This window comes from Dipteris shenzhenensis, chromosome 17 (genome assembly GCF_047967505.1).
Source record: "Dipteris shenzhenensis isolate YYH24624 ecotype China chromosome 17, Dip_SZ_1.0, whole genome shotgun sequence".
NCBI lineage: Eukaryota > Viridiplantae > Streptophyta > Polypodiopsida > Gleicheniales > Dipteridaceae > Dipteris > Dipteris shenzhenensis.
The window spans coordinates 8,542,665-8,562,623 of NC_141612.1; the positions used below are offsets into that span (position 1 = coordinate 8,542,665).

The following is a 19,959-nucleotide window of genomic DNA, read 5'->3' on the forward strand; positions in this document are numbered from 1 at the left end:
ATGCTATTAGCTAGAAAGAATACTTATGAGCTAGATGCATTAAAGGCCAAGTTGCATGAGGCCTTTGATATGAAGGATTTGAGACTTGCAGGTCATATTCTTGGTATGTGCATCACGCGTGATCGGAGTAGGAAACTCCTTTGGCTTTCACAGAAGGAGTGTTACAAAAGTATTGCAGCGTTTCAATATGGAGGGGGAGAAGGCAGTGAGTACTCCATTCCCTCCATATGTGAAACTGAGTCATATAGATAGTCCCAAATCAGATGAGGAGAGGGCCATGATGGCCAAGGTTCCTTCTGCATCAGCGGTTGGGAGTCTTATGTATGCTATGATAGCTACTAGACCAAACATTGCATTTGCAGTGGGGAGTTGTTAGCCATAATCCAAGAAAGAGGCATTGGGAGGCAGTTAAGTGCATCATGAGGTACATGAAGGGTACCAAGGAGATGTGCATCTGCTTTGGTAGAGGAGACATGTGTGTACTTGGGTACATAGATTCAGACTATGCAGGGCATGTGGGTAGTAGGAGATCCACTTCTGGTTATGTGTTCACCTTTGCAGGTGGTGCAGTGTCGTGGATGTCTCATGCACAGTTACTTTGTCTACCACAGAGGCTGAGTATGTTGCAGCCACAGAGGGTTGCAAGGAGGATATATGGCTTGATTGGCTGGTGGGAGATTTGGGGATTCATACAGGTGTACCGACATTGCATAGTGATTCTATGACTGCTATTTAGCTAGCACAAAATCCGGTCTTTCATGCAAAGACCAAACACATTGAGGTCAGGTACCATTTCATCAGGGAGGTACTTGAGGACAAGCGCATAGAGCTTGTCAAGGTTCATACAGATGATAACCCTACAGATATGCTAACGAAGAGTCTACCGAGTCAGCGGTTTGAGTATTGTCGTGTATTGATGGGCATTGGATAGTATGCTTCTTGGTTGTTCTCCCTTAAAGGCACATTGTCCTTTAAGTGGGAGGTTGTGGGGGTTAAAGGTCACTGTGCCTTTACCACGGTTATGTACAATACTCAAACACATATATAAATGAATGAAAAAGAAGATTAGGGTGTTCTGCACCCACCAAAACTTGTGTGGCTCTCTGTTTCTCTCTCTCCCTCTTCCGTTCTTGCTTCCATTGAGAGCACTCTCACTAATCACGGGCCAACCCTACTGCATGGGACAGGATGGCATTATGCATGGATGCCTGTGCAAACATGAGTATGTGGACGTGCTCAAAGAAGCTCATTCAGAAATAGCCCTGGTGGCCACTTTGCTACAAACATCACAACATGCAAAGTGCTACAAGCAAGCCTTTGGTGTGGTCGATCCGCTTTTGGGATGCAACTGAATTTATCAAACGTTGTGATCCTTACCAAAGAGTGAAAATCCCCCATAAGGTGAATATGATGCCCCTGATGGGAATAATAACATATCAACCTTTTGAGAAATGGGGTATAGATTTTATTGGTCCTATAAGCCCAGCTCTAAGGGAATGGGAGCCAGATATGTCATCCTTGATACCGATTATTTCACTAAATGGGTAGAGATGGTAGAGGTCTGAGCTACAAGGAAAGCTGATGTGAGATCCATAGCTAAATTTTTATATGAACAAGTAACACACGGTTTGGATGTCCCTTGGAATACTCCGCGAGATTGGGGAACCCATTTCCTCAATGAGACAATAGCGATCCTAACCAGCAAGTTCATGATCATTCATAGGAAACCCACACTATATTACCTTAGATGAAATGTCCTAGATGAAAGCTCAAACAAAGCATACTGCATGATCATAACTTGTACAATCAAAGCCAGTCGTACCGGTCTGGGAGCACAAACTCATCGTAGCACTATTGGCCTACCGAATGTCATACAAAGTTGCAACCAACTGGACTTGTTTCAGCTTAGCATTTGGGGTAGAGGCAATTATGCCAATGGAGTACGTAGTGCCTAGCCTATGCATCACAATTGAGGAAAGGGTCATTAAAAATACTTTAGCTGAGTGTCTGACTAACCTTAAATGGCTGGATGAGATAAGATTGCGCATAGCGTATTGCCTTCGCATGGAGAAGGCAAGGCGCAAAAAATGGTTTGACTGCAATCTCAAGAACAAGGACTTAGAAGAAGGGGACCTAGCACTCCATGTCCACAACACCAAGCACAAACTCAAATATAGGGGCACAAGGTTGCACACAGCGTATTGCCTTCGCATGGAGAAGGCAAGGTGCAAAAAATGGTTTGACCGTAATCTCAAGAACAAGGACGTAGAAGAAGGGGACATGGCGCTCCATGTCCACAACACCAAGCACAAACTTAAATATAGGGGCATTGGTCCCTATCATGTAGTGGAGTTTACTCCACAAGGCACATGTAGAATAGCCACCCTGGATGGAGTTGAGATGGAGGACTACCTAAATTCTAGCAAGTTGAAAAGGTATTTCTCAAAATTTGAGGTCCATGGGGGATAGAAAATGACTTTGCGAGGACAATGACAGCTCATTCATCTTCCATATGATAGTGCATCATTATTTATGTTGATGGAAACCTGCGGCGATCATCTTCTACATTGATGGCGACCTGCTGACATCTTCTACGTTAATGGCAGTTGATTGAGCATGGCGATGGGACTTTTGGAAAGTAATTCAATTTGGTTGTATGGCTAGGGATGGTTTTCATCAACCCCTAGACCTTGATGGAGAGGTGGAAATTTGCCAAACCTAGATTTAAAAAATTTTGGACACCCCCCTTTCCCTCTTGCCACACGTCTTTTGCAAAGTCAAGGCTAAAATTTTGTTATATAAGGTGCATTTTACACCTGTCCACCCACAAAACGACAAATAGTGTGGTGCCCAATGAATGGGCGCGTTGGCACATAGGCCAGTTCACACTTGTCCACCCGTCCATGACAAAAAAATTACCAGGCATCCTAGTCACGTCCAGGTGGGAAAAGAATTTCGGGCGGCCTCAACACAACGCCCAAGAGCATGTTCGAGCAAGGAGATCCAATTAGCACATGTGCCAGAAATGGAACCTGGGACCTATAGCTCATAGCCTAACAACTTTACGAGTAGGCCATGCCTTATTTGGTGACATTAATTACTTAAACATAACACGTCTGCCCTCATATGAAAAGGGGCATGGACATATGCAGCACTCCGCTTGAAATGGAGGCGGATAGGGTCTCGCCCGTCTGTGGATGGGTGTGAAACCCCCCTAATATATCTTCCTCCTAAATGCCATGTGAGAATCTTATCTCAGTGGTAGAAATGCTTTCTATGCATTCGTCGAACAATGCGCCGAGCAAGACTTTCTATGCATGTGCCAAATAAGGCTTGTAGATACCGTGCTCCTCAAAACCATTTGAGAATATTGTAAACAAGGGATCTTGGAGCTCCAAAGGCAAAATTCTCCACGTGAAGGTCCTCCTTTCTAGTCATCATCAATGATGATTATCTAGGGGCTTTGAGGACCTTGTAGTCCTCCATATATTAAAGTCTCCCAAAAGCCTCTCAAGTGAAAAATTTAAGGCTCCAAAGAAAATTTCAAAGTCTCAACCTTCACCTTTATAATCATTGTCAAACGATGATTAGATTCATGCTTTGAGAGACCCAAAAATCACATGCTCCAAGGTTCATTTTTTTAAAATATAAGGCTAAAATATCTCACCTATGCGGCATCAATTTTTGGGGAGCAGAATTTGTTGCTTAGGACCCTAAATTCAGAGCAATTTTGAGTCATAAAAAATTTTCACATTAGATGACATCCGTGGGTGAATGTCGTGTGCCCAACACTCTTGTGATCGATGGAATCGAATTCCACATGTGGAAATGTTGCATAAATAATCCTTGATTAGTTGAATGCCAAAGCAATGGATATTTTTACAATATGCCTAAAGAACATATTTTTTGCCCAAGTGATTCCTTTTACAATATCATTTGAGAGATATGGACTATCCTTATGTCCATTTATGAGGGCAAAACTTTAGTTCCATGCCCTAATTTGAAGACACAGTTGGCAAATCTTCATATAGAAGAAGGTGATGTCTTGTTTGAATATCTAAATCAGATGAATATCTTCAAGCAAACTAAGTAAGAATGGATTTGATATGGATGATGTGGATTTTGTGGAAAGAATACTCCAAAGTTCAGCCCCCATCCTATGAGAACCTTAGGATGGTAGTGATTGCTAGAGGCACAACTATCAAGTCATATGAACTGTAAGCCTATTGCTCCAAGAGGAGGATTAAAAAAAGGATTGAGGAATGACCACGTTGAAGGCGCACTGGTGGCAAAGATGCACAATATGTAGTTCAAAGGCAAAAACCCTCAAAGGAATGCACATCATGATGATAGCATCGTGAGACAATTCAAAGTCAACATAGACATGAGTCTTTTGCTAAGCAAAAGCCATCTACAAAGAGCAAAATTGAATGCTATGAATGTGGTAAGCTGGGGTCACATTGCGAGAGAATGCCATAGCAAGCCAAAGGCTAGACATGGCAACAATGGCAAGAAACCATAGAGGGCACATGCAACAGAAGTAAAATGTGCTTCTGATGGGTCAGAAAGGGGTGAATGGAGGATGTGTTGTGCAATGTCACAAATGCTAATTGTCACAAATAGGTCACGCAGAGACCTTAGACATACTAAAGACATCAAAATTATACATAGTATTGAGTGCATCAAAGAAAATTGAGTGAGAATTGTGGATTGTGGATTTCGACGCATCACAACGTATGTGTTACAGAGGTGATTGGTTCAAGACACTTCACAAGGGCACTGGAGATGTTCATATAGGAGATAATCATCCACTTCTAGTCAAACAAATTGGTGACATACTAGTTGAGCTTCCAAATGGAAAGATAAAATTCATTTGTGATGTTATTTATGTGCTGGGACTTGCCACAAATCTACTATCAATAATACAATGTGTTGATTGCAAGACTAGAACTCTCTTTTGATGATGTATCCACCGCCTCCACCTCAAATGTATGGTCCTCCCTTAGATGCTTACCCTCAACAAGGTGTATATCCTCACCCTCCACCTGGAAAATTTCCCCAACCTCACCAAGGTGTTCTTGGTCACTCAGAAAGAGACGATTGGACATGGGTTGAAAGATGGCATTTTTTATAAGTTGGCAATCACAAGCCCTGGTTAGAGAGCATGCATGGTTGCACATAGATTCTCAGTTATGGCACCAAAGGTATGGGAATCTTCATTTCAAATCCATGTAGTTGGATGCAAGAAAGGACTCCCCTCAGTCAAGGAGGATGCTTTGTGTGAAGGATGCCTTTATGGAAAACAACATAGGAAACCTTTTCCCAAGGGTCAAGATAGAAGAGCCAAGAGATCATTAGAGTTGGTGCATACTGATACTGACGGGTATATGACCAATATATGCCATCACTTGGTGGTATAGCAAATACTTTGTCACATCTATTGATATATATACAAGAAAGATATTTGTCTACACCATGAAGGAACTATCTGAACTACTTGCAAAGTTCAAAGAGTTCAAGACCATGGCAGAAGCTCAGATAGGTTGTCGAATCAAATGTCTTAGATTTGACAATGGGGGATAATATGTCTCCAAAGACTTTATCGAGTACTGCAAGAAATGGGGAATATGTAGAGAATTTTTCTTGCCTAAAACACAGCAACAAAATGGAGTAGTGGAAAGGAAGAACCACACTATTGCTGAGTGTGTAAGGAGCATGATGCAAATAAAGGACATGCCTGACAAGTTTTGGGTAGAAGCAATTTGCACAACGGTTTATTTGTTAAACTAGTCCTCTATGAATGATTTACATGACATGACACCAGGGGAAGCATGGAGTGGACATAAGCCAAATGTCTAGCATCTAAGAGTATTTGAAGATCAATTGCCTTTGCTCATGTATCAAAGGATAGGAGAGGTAAGTTTGATGCTAAGCATGAGAAATGCATTTTGATTGGGTATGCAGAGGAACATAAATCTTATAACCCCTAAATAAGCCTTCAGCACACAAAATGTTTGCTTTCGATGATGTAGTGTTTGATGAGAAGGTAAAGCAAGGTACTTGCCATCATGGTTATGTAGAATCAGATGGAAAAGCATAGAAACAAGTGGTTGAAAATGCTACATATACAAATTTGAAGACATCCATGAAAATATTTAATGACATGCTACTTAGCTGAGTAGGAGCAGTCCATGGAATGGGAGAGTATCTCCTAGACTTTTTGCAAATTCTCACAAGTGTAGAATGTTACTCATGGTCATGCTGATCTATCCAAGAAACCAAATCATCCAAGTAGATGCCAAGGTGGGAAAAGAAGCTAGTGGATGAGGCAGAGGACATTGTCAAGGACATGGAGCCTAGAAGGGTGTAAACAACCTATAGGTGTGGCATGGCATAGGTCAAAGAACCTGTCACTTTTTGAAAGGCAATAAAATCCAAGGAATGGATTGATGTGAGGGAAGAAGAGTATAATAGCATTCTAAGAAATGAAGTTTTGGAGTTGGTGGAACCACCTAAAGGAAATAATGTCATTAGTTGCAAATGGGTCTACAAGGCCAAGCAAAAGGTTGACGGGAGTGTAGACAAGTATAAGGAAAGATTGGTGGCAAAAGGATAGGCTCAATAAGAGGGCATTGATTATGAGGAGACATTTACACCACTTACAAGGATGAAAACAACCTGTTGTATTCTTTCTTAGTATGGGGTTACACTTGCATCAGATGGATGTTAAGTTTGCTTTCCTTAATGGAAAATTGCAAGAACAGGTATATATGAGGCAGCATCCACAAGGATTTGAGGACTTAGTGTGCAACTAGTTAAAGAAGGCACTCTATGGTCTCAAGCAAGCCCCACGGGCTTGGTACAACAAGATTGACACTTATTTCAAATAAGAAGGCTTCAAGGGAAGTGAACTTGATTATGGGGTGTATGCATGTGAACTTGATGATCATGGGGTGTATGTATGTGAAGGGAAATGCATATGCTCTCACAATCATTGCACTCTATGTGGATGACCTCATTAGTAGCAAGCAACAACAACAAGTTGATCAAGAAGGTCAAGGTCCATCTTCGACAATTTGAAATGCATGATTTGGGATTCTTGCATTATATTTTGAGTGTTGAGATAGCACAAACAAAGGAAGGCATATTTTTTAGCCAAACAAGGTATATTGAATCTATGTTGGAGCCATTAGGAAGAAGCAGAGCTCATTTTGGGGCCATGTAAGAAATTCATGATTTTCTAATTTTCTTGGTCCAAAATTAAAATTTTCTAGAGTGAGAAGCACGAATTTATACGATCAAGCATTCAATTGGAGATATAAAGTGCAAAATAGATAAACTAACATTTTGAAGTTCCTGCTCGAGCGTTTTTTAGTGTGTCATAAATGTTATGTCCAAGGACCCAAAAGGTTTTCTACTATTTTGGTTGTGAATTTGTTGGTTTTGGCATCACCATTGTGTCAGCAGGAGCAGGCAAAAATCCCCAAAATGACTTTTGAATCACTAAATTTGGCCTCCTGGAGGGGTCCGAATGACCATAACAAGCGCCTGACAGAAGTGTGCTGGGCACTTGGTCTGGGGCCAAGTACCCAAATCGCTTTCTTAAGCACATTCTCGTCAGGCACCTATTTTGGTCATTTGGACCTCTCTGGGAAGACATTTATGACACATTCAAAAACGCTCGAGCGGGAACTTCAAAATATCAATTTATCTATTCGGGATTTGATGTAGCATTTATGACACACTAGAAAACAAGAGCAAGAACTTCAAAATGTTAGTGTGTCGAGCGTCTCTAGAGAGATAAAGTCTAAGAAAAAAGCATTTCCAACGTAACGTTGGCCTCCCTCTAATTGGAATCCGGATCTCTATTTTTTGCCTAACCTAAAAGCCCCCAAAATGAGCTCCATTTTTTCCTAATGAGTTTGGGATGTTGGATGCCATAGCTCTAAGTACGCCTATTGAGATTGAGCACAACGTGTTGAAGCTACAGAGTGCATAATTTTAAGATCCTACACTTTCTTGACAAGTAGTTGGAAATCTCATCTACTTGATGACATCGACATAGGCATGATATTTGCAATGTAGTAAGGGCTATTGAGCTAAGTTGATGGCAAATCCATATGTCCACCATTGGAATGGGGTGGAGTGCATGTTTAGATACCTTAGTGGGGTAGCCAATCATAGGTTGGCATACCTCAAAGAGAGCCTACATGCAAAACCATAGCTTTAGAGGCTTGTGATATAGGGAGGATGCCTAAAATGCAAGACTATTTCAGAATACACATTCCTGTTAAATACTCATTGTATATCTTGGTCTAGGAAGAAGCAAGCCACGTGGCATTGTTGACAACAAAGGCTACGTATATATCTATTGCACGGTGTGCTTGTGAAGCAATATGGCTTTGGAGGCTCTTAGAGGATGTTGGTGAGTCCAAGATGATACTACCATGATCTTTTTGTGATAGTTAAAGTTCCATTGTATTGGCAAAGAATCCAAAAGATTATGAGAGGTCAAAGCACTTTAATCCCGCTACCATTTCATATGACATCGATGGAGGATGGAACTCTTCAACCAGTTTATTGTTTCTCCAAGGAACAAGCATCAAATTTTCTCATAAAAGCCTTACCTCATGAGAGAAGTTTGAGAAGCTCAATCTTGCCTCTCTCTTTGTGATATAGATAGAGACCACCCAATGACGGGGTAAGTGTCGAAGTATATGGGTCGTTCGGGATCGAGACACCTGTATGCTCAGACATTAGACACACATAGGATGGTATCAGTGGGACACCGGCCCAGCTAGATCCCTTGGGACATGAAGTAGGCTCTTCTCAGATGCAAAGGCAAGTAGAGGGCTCTTCTCGTCTTCGAGGAGTGGGGCAGTAGATGAGAGAGATCGATGCATCCATCCCAAGACATGGATTGTAGCACTGTAGACTTGGACACATGGTAAATGGTTGGGCCGGTTCTCTAGGAGAGGGGTCCCTCTGAGGGTTATGATTAGGCAAGGTAGTGACCGAGCCAGCTTCTTTAGAGTAAAGCCTGGAGGTCTCCTTCATCCAAAGACCCAGAGGTGGATGGAAGCCTAGATTTGCTTTCACTTGTAGCTGATCAGGATGTTGGGCTGCAAGGCATGGTTTATCGACCCTTCCAACATCCCAGACTAGGATGCCCCTTGATGGTGCCTCTGGCTTTGGGAGGGCTGGCCCCTTTGGGAGGTCTAGTGGGACCTAGCTGAGTGGTTTTGCCATCAAGAGTACGCCACATAGAGAAAGTGGATGAGGTGGCCTTTTCCTCTCACATGACACAGAGAGGACAGTGCCTACAAATGGAGGCATGAGCTTCTTGGACCCCTTCAAAGAGAGACACTATGTCAAGTAGCAGGTGTCCCAAGAGGTTAGATCTCGTTTTTGGACATGGCTATGGTTTAGACTTTGACCACAATAAACCTCATATTTCTTCTAATTGATTGCTCATGGGGGTTTACCCATAGGCGCCTGGCTAGAGTAGATGTGTGGATGGGCACTACCATCGCTACATGGATGGTGTCTTGGAGAGATCCCACATTGCCTATGAAGTTGCCCATGTGTAAGAGGATCTGGCTAGGATCCCTTTGGATAATGACTTAAATGCAGAGTAATTGTCGAGATTTCACCTCAGGCATGGTGGCCTGCTTGATAGAGGGGGGCATGCCTTCCACATCAATGAGGTTTCCCCATATTCTTACAAGATACATGGATAGAGCATTCACCAGATCGAGCTGCATGAGGTGACCCCTTGATCTCGGCATCATCCACTATCCACACCTCTCAGTTAGTTTTCTTTGATACACTCAATGTTTGTGCATAATTTCATGTCCTTAATGAATACGTTGTTGCATGACCTATCTATGACAATCGGCATCTTGGTCATTGCACAACACATCTTATGTGAGACATCACCATTTTTTGACTTGTTAGAAGCTGCTTAAGACTCTGGAGTATCTATATGAATGCTGGTCATCTCCAAAATTGCATAGATTCACTCTTATGCCCCTCCGCCCTCCCAACAAGCAAGACCTCCCAACAAAAGCAAGACTTGCCCACTCTAAGGCAACAGTAGAGTGCATTAGAGCCTTCAAGAAAGACACAATTCAATTGTGGGTTTCATGGAGGCCCTTGAATAAGAAAAGAGAGGAAGGATTCCCTGCACCTATTTCTCCTCGATTGGGACTTCGTCATGGCTGGTGGCTTTCACTAAAACCACCTCTACATCTGGAGCACAAATGCTAGTGGCTTTTATGAGCCCAGTGCTGGTTTCATCTTTGAACGAGTCCAGGGTCCAACAGAACTTGTGCTGCAAAGGAGGAGGAATGCTGGAAGCTAAAGAATTTGGATCCAAAGTTTCCATTTTCAAGCAACTCAGCACACCGCAACCCGCAATTTCATAAGAGCACTGCATCCGCAAACAGCTACAAAAGCAGGAGGCCCACAATGATGCCGAAGTCAAGCGAGCCGGAACTCAAGTGGATCATCAATCACAATTAGAGCCCTAGTTGATGGAATTGTCAAGGCTGTTCACTGCCCTGCGCTTGGAATCGAAAGACTGAAAATAAGAGAAGGAAATCAGCCTGCCAAGTTGATGGAGATGCATAGACGTATTGTCAGGACCAAATCAAGGAAGACCCAAATGTATCAAGACACTCCTAGGAACAATTCAAGAGGGGATCGTAAGTGAGAGGTCCCAAAAGATCGATTCACTCCTCGTCTTTTAAGTAAAATCCATCGCAAAAACTGCACCATTCTATCATGAGATTAGCAAGTTCTCCCACTGTCCAAGGGCATCCTTCTCATTGCTATAGCCTGCCTATAGTGGGGCAGTGCCAATAAATCTCTCCTCTTGGTAAAACAAATAGAGAGAATTTCATATTTAAAAAGCAAACCAACCTATATCCAGTGCTTCTCTCTCTCCAGTTCAACCAGCGTAACAACTAAAACTCCTTTAGTCTTTTTCCATTCACGGATGTTAATGTAATATACAATTCTCCATAGTCTTAGAGACCCACAGAGCTGTGAAATCATGCTCATGGAGATTTCTCCATGCTTCCAAAATCTTCTCTTGAAACTGCTGATGTCAAAAATCATAACTCTACGAAGTAGCCAGCTCACTGCAATCTCTGAGATACAATGAAGACAATTTTCCAAGTAGATTGTGTGCTTGGCAGAATGAAGGGTGAAGATTCAAGCATGGCGTGTAAGATCCCATGAAATAAAACAATTCATTATCTTCTCAACTTAGGTATTGGAACAAAATTTTATGTTAAAAATTTTTATCATCATTAGAAGGATTTCAATTGCTCGGAGTTCTGGCTTCTAGATCCTCTGTGAACATGGTTTGTAACGCTTGACAAAGAGCTTGCATATCCCTTGCGAAATCAACCTGATCTTCAACATGTATCAAGTCATCAAGCTGAAGCTGTACTTTCTCCAGAGCAGCTTTGACTTCACAGTCATCTCTTAAGATCTTATGTGCTTCACTACTTGAATGGCCTAAACTTTGAATGGCCATTAAAGCCTGCATCTTTCAAAGCAAACAGAACCATCAGGACCACAAGAGAAAAAGGTTCAAAAGATGAACAAAGAACAGCACTGGTCCATAAAGAAGAGGGATATATTACAATTGGATATTAAGAATTGTTTTATCTTTGAGGTGGGAAAAAGTTCCCAGAGGCCCTTTAAATACAGTAACACATCGTCAAGAACGTACATGCAACTCAAAAATTGTGTAATACTGGACCCAAAGCAACAAAATTTGAATACGCTAACCTTTTCTTGTGTGTCGAGATCAGGTGCCACTATCAGCTTAACGATCGACAGGAGAAGACTTTTACTCGGTTGATATTTACTGAGAGCTCCACCACTTTCCAGTTGTTGCTCAGCCAAGTCTGCAATCAAGAAGAGAGACTTCCTACGAAGACGTATGTCCGAGCTTCCATCCGTCATCAGGTCCTGTCATAAACCCCAGTACGCTTTCTTGAGGCAAGAATATACAAATCTACCAAGTCCCAGGAACTACATGCTTGAACCATTGAATTTAGTCCAAAACCAACACGAATTAATATTTCACAGCAACCTACACTAAACACTGAGTTCCATAGATTGCAAATTGTCAGTACAAAAGAGGATTTATAATTAAAAGATGGCAAACGTCTGGAAGTTTTTATGCCTTGTGTACAATACCTCTAACAACAATGCCCCTCCCTGAAGATAGAATGCCTCTTGACCAGCAGGATGATTTCGAATCAAAGCAGAGACTGCATAAAGAGCTTTCACAGCCTCTTCTGCAAAAGTGGAGCGTACCATCTCCATCAGTCTAGGAAGCACTCCAAGTTCAAGAAGCTGCACATCCAAAAGCGACCAGACCCACAATGAGGCTTCAGAATTTCTAAGAGAACAGTAATGCTCCTAGTGCAAAAAGTCATTGCTCTGACCTGATCTTGGACAACACCATTGTTCTGACAGGCCTTTCCAAGTATCCATGCAGCATATATTCTCAAATCCTCTTCTGCTCTATCAAGTTCTTTCACAACTACAGTAAGACCACCCAGCTTGCTTAAATCTGCAATTGCAAGAATTACTAGTCAAGCTTGATAGTAACCCAGGGACAAGCCACATCCTTTACTCGATACAAGAGGTTGGGTCACCGATGATAGCGAGATTGCCAAATTCGTTACATTATAAATATTTAAAAAATTATAGAATCACAGATCAGACTGAAAAAAATAGATCTCAATGGCAACTTGTATCATCAGACTTTCAGTTAACAATATTACACAACACAACTTGTTGCTGACCATTTGCATTATCAATTGGTTCCACCAGCTCAAGAAGCTCTTGCAATGCTCGCTGCCTATATTCAACTGTCGAAGAAGAATTCTGCAGATCTTTAATTGCAATTTGCATCAGCTCTGCATCTGAAGGTATTCGCAATCTCTCCATCAGTTCCTGTCAATCAACCAAAGACAATGACATGCCAATCAGTGAATCACTATCTCAGATTGAAAATGTCAATAAACTCTCAAGCATACAGAGTTAGTTGCAGAACATAGTTGTAAAGAATTCCAGACCCAGTCCTCAAGAGGACATGACCATAACCCATTTAGTCCCAATGCACACAAGAACGTAGCGCTATCTCAGATGGCAGTGTTCTTAATACCCATTATTCATGCAGGAAAAACTTTATCTGTCCGTGATATTAAAAGAGAGAAGAAAGTTGGCCTGCTTTGCCACTTTAAACAAAAATTCAACTTAAACACATTCACAAATTTAGAAAAACGAAGTCAAAATGCATGAAATGAAAAAGCGTGAAGAGCATGCAAGCTCAGCATAGCTACAAAAATCTTTGTGCAACAGAAGATTATTATACTTCACCCAGAGAATCCAAATTGATAAAAAGGAGTGGCAACAGAAAAAACTAGCAAGAACATGGACAAGAGAGAAGCACAAACTGAGGTGGGTAGCACGGCTGTCATTTTCATTGGGAATCTGATGGTGAATCTAAGTAGATTAAGCTCTATTGCAATGCCTTCACTTGATAGGTTCACATCTCTTTGCATTCATTTATCGATCGTACACGATATGTTATAGTCTGTTTTTGTCATGGAGCACGTAATGGCTAGCTTGAAAGTCAACCTGAAGCTTACCTTTCGCCATTCTTTTTTAACAAGTAAAATCATGGACCTGTGTATGTGTGTGTTGGGGGAAGATTGAGAGAGAGAGAGACCAGCAGAAGGTAAATCCTTGAGAAGTACACATTAAATTGCCATGTGGATCAGCATCGTTAAAGATCAACACACTCAACTGATCTCCAACAAACAACCCTCCTTTCAAAAGTCAATGTTTGGATGTCTTAAAATATTTTTAGGGAGTCAAAAATGGTTCGAAAGTAAACCATGACATCTAAAAAAGCTAGCAAGGATCTAAGGCACCGCGTATTTGGTCATTCACTCAATCGACACCAGGTTCCACTGTTACGAAATGGGGGAACATGCTTTCCCGTGATCAGTCATTTCCATAACAAATACTTCCCCGGCCAAGGAGGTAACAACCTTTTCCCAATGATATGCCCTGTCTGTAGCCATTCCATCTGCTCGCCCTTACATCTCTCTTCTCTTCTGCGAGAAGTGGAGATGGAGGGGAGAGCAAAAACATGATGCAATCGTTTTAAGAATGAAAGTACAAAGGGCGGTCAACATGAAACGCCCCTAGGTAAACCCTAGTGTTAGTTAAATTCACTCAACACTAAACTCAAACAAAATTTCTAACCACCATTTGCAGTATGTAAATGCAAGTAAGCCCAAGGCCTTGCGGAACGCTTCAAACTTTTCTCTGGATAGTGCCTTGGCAAAAAAGGTATACAACAATAGATCAAACAGATCTCTCCTGCATGCACTCTCTCAAGCCTCAATGTGTTGGGTGTCTGCATGAAACAGAAGATTTGGTGCCACTGCAATAGCACTATGACTGTCACTAAGTAACACCATGAAGATCTACCATCAATCCCCTGGGCCCAATCTGCGGATCTACTCATCGGGTCTGTCTCAGTGTTCACAAAAAACTAGCGAACACATGCAATGGAACTTTAAGTTTTTTAATTTACCTGAGAGAGATATCTCTGCAATTTTTCAAATTCGTAATTTTACCTATATTTTGGCCTTAAAACCTGAAAACTGTGAGAGTGGTGTGTAGTGCAGAAGCATACATGAGAGAGAGAGAAGTAGAAGTAGAATTTATTAACATCCATGAAGGGCCAAAAATGACCCATGGGACCATCTCAATACAATGTAAAGAAAGTCTCCTCAAAAAGAGGGTTCAGGAATCTATGAGTTCTTGACGACATGTAAAAAGACAGGTGACAAAAGATCCCAATGTTGTCGGAGAGACAATAGAGAGAACTGATGTCAATTGAGCGGAGTCCGCCAGTATCTGCTGGTAGTCCTCCCTGATATGTGCATATCGGGGGGACTGTAAAGCCACATGTGCCTCCATCTCAATTGACTACAAGTCGCAGAGTACAAACTTTGGCGTGTCTGGACTGACGCATCCAAGCTCCCTTCTCTATAGCAAGCATATGAGATCTAGTGCGAAACCTGGCTATATTTCTGCGATAGAGAAGGGGAATAGGTGTGCTAATGTAGGGCTAATAGAGGCCTCTATGGACATGTATGTAGACCAACATGAAGGGTTTATGTTGTCTTGATAATACTCCAGCTTTGTCCTCTTTTCATTTGTCAACCAGTGGGTCTGCAAAGTGCTCAATAGGGACATTTGAAATTCTTGCATGTGACCTTTTCAGGCGGCATGGTCAAGTATGCATCTACTTTCCATCGGCTGAACCATTTCCTTATGTCTGTTGCCCACCCTGTACAAATGATCTTACTTTTGTGATTCTTTTGAAGCTTTGTGCTGGCAGTCCATACTCCATAAGGTAGTCTATCTAGTGACATTTGCTGCACCTCTAGCAAATATTGCATAACTATGATCAATGCATGAAATTCGATCGGCCTCCTACCTGTTTCCAATAGAAGCACTGAGTATGGGGTAGTGGGTTTGACACCAAGGTGCCTGTGTAGAAATGCTTTCTGCATTTTTTCAATCTCATTCCATGTAGATGCTGCTCCCCATACTTCCACTCCATATAACACTGTCTGCACTACATATGCATCAAACAATACATTTTGAATTTTCCAATTCCTGGTGTCAGTGTGCCTGCAGTCATTCTCAACCTCATAGTATTTCCCCCAACCAGTATCCATCCTTCTATGTATGCATTGCCACCATCTGTGATCCGCCGGGATGTCAATCCCCAAATACTTGAAGGCACTGACATATTCAATAATCTGTCCATCAAAAGTGATCTCAGGAGGATGCTCAGGCTGATTGGTACATACTGCCATCATCTTTGTTTTTCCTACATTCACTTCAGCCCACTTTCACTGCAAAAAGTCTTGAGCACCTTTAGTAGTTTGAGCATAGAGTCCGGTTTGTATGCAAAGAGAACCACATCATCTGCGTATAGTAACAGTAGCACTGTCCATAATCCCAGTTGCAATGGAGGCAATGCACACACACACACACACAATCTGCACAAATAGAGGCAATGGCAACTGGATATGTGGGAGGGGAATACAACCAAAGAGGAGAGAAATGCTCTTGAAGAGATGGTGAACAATAGAGAGGGCAGGGCTATAAATAGCCTGCCACATAGGCCAACCCCAGGGTCAGTTGACCGACCAGGCTGGTCGGTTGACCCGACCTCCAAAGTCGGTGTGACCCGACCAGGGTCAGGGCCATAAATGGCCTGGCCCACCAGCCCTTGAGACTGGGTCATAATGCCCCCCCAACAGCTTTGAAAAAGGCCTCCAAAACACACACTATCCTTTACCGCAAACCGTCCATGGCCCCTCTTTCTCTGTGCCCATATCACAATATCTAAAACTGCAGTATATGCCTTTTGCGTGCTGATTCTGACAAATCGAATGTTATTGGGAATTAAACATAACGATCGAGGTACGGGCATGCCACAAACCGACATTCCCTTTGGTAAACTCAATTATACGTATCCCATCGTTACGAGGCATGAATGAGAAGACGTCTTGCGTATCAAAGTTCAGAATACGAGTAATCAGCAAATTTGAGGCAGGACAGCATTTTAAAAACAAACTTTGCATTAATGACGCACAAGAAAATCTACCTGTCCTTGAGAAGATCTAGCCATTTCGTAAGACACGTAAATCAAAATTGAGTTTTTTTGAAGACAGAGAAGAGGGCATCAAAATCAAGGACTTAGTGTACAAACGCAACGATCAATATGAGAGCGGGAATTCACCTTTATTTCAGATTGCCGCTTTTCCAATTCACTGGGAGTAAGGTTCTGCACTTCTTGCGCTGCTCCTTTCAATTTCTCAGGGTCCGAGTGCCCTGAGAAAATTGCACAGAAATAAGCATTTAATTTTTGGCTGGCAAGGCATTCTTCGAAGGGGGGTGATAAATAAGACCAAATTCATTCCCACGATGGGATCAATCCAAGAACAAGCACACACCGATCGCCCATTGAAGCATGCCGTCCAAGGAGCTAAAACCGGCGCTCTGGGCGCCATCGTCGACGAGCGAGAGAGACTGCTCGTTGAGGTCGCTCTGGCGTTCCAATTCCTGGGAATCGATGGAGGTGGACCAAGTAAGGGAGGAGAGGTTGAAGGCGGAGGAGGGTTGATGCGCAAAGGAGATGAGAAGCAAGAGGCAAAGGGAGAAGGCAAAGAGGGAGAGTGGGAGCTTCATGGCTTGGATTGATCGATAGACACAGGGAAGATCTATGAGACTGAAAGAACCTGATAGATCCAATGTGTTCCAAAGACTCAAAGATCTATAAGACTCAAAGAACCTCATACAATCAGGTGCTTGCTCCTTACACAATCTGATACAATCAGGTGCTTGCTCCTATTGCAATCTGATACAATCTGATCTTTACGAGACTGAAAGAACCTGATATAATCCATACAATCTGATACAATGTGTTTGAAAGACAAAAGGATCTATGAGACTTAAAGCACCTCTGAATCGTGATACAATGAGGTTGGGAAGGTCCTCAAACTTAAGAGCAAGGGGACAATGACGTTGTGGCCTCGCCCCCATTGGCTCTCATGCGTGGCATCCCTCCCCTTATTCACACCATAAATTTCACCCCCATCTTCTCTCCTAGACAATTCTAGAGGAGGAGGAGGAGGAGGGGTCTAGAGAAACTACCACTACACAAGCAAGGCAACAAGGTAGGGGACAATGATGCTCTGCCCTCAAACCCATTGGCTCTCTCCCCGTCCTCTCGTGCGTCGCATAGTCCTCTCTCTCCTTGGGTTGGGCGGAAATTTTTTTATTAATGAATCTCTCCAACATCAAAAATTCACAAAATGTGTTAATCTCTATATTGTATATAATCTCTCTCTCTCTCTCTCTCTCTCTCTCTCTCTCTCTCTCTCTCTTTCAACTTGAGAAAGCTCCTAAAAATGAGGTTTTAAAAAAACGAAGAAATTGCAAGTTGCTTAGCAAGTGGGAGGAGAGGCAAATGAACGTGTGGCTGCCTTGTGGTGATTTAGCTATGCACAAGGATCAAAGCAAAGACGACAGCCACACATGCCTACCATGTGGCTGCATGCTGCCCACTAGCCTAATAAGCCAATATGTCATGATACTCTCCTCTGCCATGTAAACTATAATATAAGACTATTCCTTCATTTTGTACATCCTTCACCACTTCCCAAGAAGTCCGCTTGCCACCGGTTCCATTTATGATGTGCCATAGACACGCAGTTTCCCTACTAGTTTGATGGAAGGGAGGAGGGCAGAGGTGGCAAAAAAAGTAGGGATTCGATATAATTGAAAAACGTCACTCAAAGGTTACTTTTTTACTCAATCGATTTCTCTTCATTTTCGAGTAATTGAAGCATGCTGGAAGAGATGTAGAGGACAATTTGACTATCTTTTCTTTGCTTTCATGTGTACTTCAGCTACTATCAATGGTCAAACAAAGACATGGTGTATGCGCTCTTGTACGCTCTGAAAATGTTGGTTCACTTCTATGCAAACAATGATGTGGGTGTTTGGGTTCAATCCAATTCCTTGTCTCACGATTTTCTTTCCCTGTGTGTGTGTGTGTGTGTGTGTGTGTGCATGCGTGTGTATGTGTGTGTGTGTATGTGTGTGCACGTGTGCGCGTGCATGCATACAAGCTCCCATCCAATTAAAGATACCTCTGCACACACCGCATTCCTTTGCATTATACTCAGTTTTGTTTGTGCCTAAGGACAATGCTCCTCTAAAAAAAGAGCTACTCAAACAATAGCCCATTCATGCAAACAAAGGAAGTGATGACAGAAGACACTGATGGGATGGCTCATCCTCTCCACCACCCTCTCTTGTGATAACCTTGATTTGAACTATGCAGTGCTTAGGAGAGATTTAGATTGCCCCATCCCATCAAAGATGAGGGAGCTTGCATGGGAAATAGGGGTTGGAGATTACAGTTTATTCCCTCTGCTCCCTGATAGATAGACTTATAAAGTATCATCGATAAGATCGGAGCTAGAGATGGAGGACGATGATGGTGATGGTAGTGATGTAGATGGTGGACACCTTCTTCGAGAATACCTCCACTACTCCTCTTTCCCTCAACTTTAGACGTTCAGGTGCCAATATCGCAATCAAGCTGATGCCAAAAGTGACGAGATCTAGCGCAGTCAGGGCATGTTTGTTGGGCCTCTGCAAATCGGACAGGACACTGAGACCAAAGGCTTGTTTCCTTTCTCTCTTTTTGACGAGAACCTTGACCTTCAAGACGGAGCCAATTTCCTATCTCTGGCTAGAGACAAAGAGACTCGTGCCTTTTCCTTTGTTGCTATTGAGCATATTTTCCCTCCACCACAATGTTATGGTGGAACTAAGGCTTTTGGTATTTGGGGAGGAATAGGGGGACATGCATGTCCCTCTCACGTGTATGCAGCTTAGAAACCATGGGGCATGTTCTTTTCCACCCCTTAGGGATCGTGTCCTCTTACTCACATTACCTTTGCATATGGGTCCTTAGCTGCATGATTGCTATACCAAGCTGGTGCTACCAACTATCATCAACACAGTGGAGGAGACAACATGCAAAGAGAATCAACTGAAAAGCCCGAATCAAGTCCAAGAGACACAAGCTCCAACAAAGCCATTGTTCCAAGTGAAGGAGGAGCCGATAGAGCTAGCACCGTAAGCAATGATCCTCACAACACTTAGGCACAGGCTATTGGGGCCGAAGAGCTGGAGAAAGTTTAACAGAAGAGGGTCATGGAGATATTGGGCAGGCTTAAAACAGCCAAGGAGTATCCACCTCAGCGAGAGAAAGGAGCGTTCCGTCATCCACCACGAACCCTCAGGGAACAGGAAGAAATG

The 19,959-nt window shown here is 42.6% G+C and overlaps 1 protein-coding gene across 2 annotated transcripts; it reads right to left on the minus strand.

Moving 5' to 3' along the window:
* Window positions 1–11,000: 11,000 nt before the first annotated feature.
* Window positions 11,001–17,421, minus strand: LOC147891635 (ARM repeat superfamily protein). Of its 2 annotated transcripts, none has more exons than XM_087388372.1 (7): window positions 17,079–17,421; window positions 16,865–16,956; window positions 12,831–12,981; window positions 12,468–12,595; window positions 12,217–12,375; window positions 11,803–11,985; window positions 11,001–11,551 (listed from the first exon to the last, which is right to left on the minus strand). In XM_087388372.1, exons 1-7 carry the CDS (start codon window positions 17,419–17,421, stop codon window positions 11,327–11,329), a joined length of 1,281 nt encoding a protein of 426 aa, XP_087244498.1. In that variant the 3' UTR covers window positions 11,001–11,326. The 2 variants fall into 2 exon arrangements, with proteins under 2 accessions (XP_087244498.1, XP_087244497.1); XM_087388371.1 differs by having other exon boundaries at window positions 11,001–11,557.
* Between the last annotated feature and the right edge of the window lie 2,538 nt (window positions 17,422–19,959).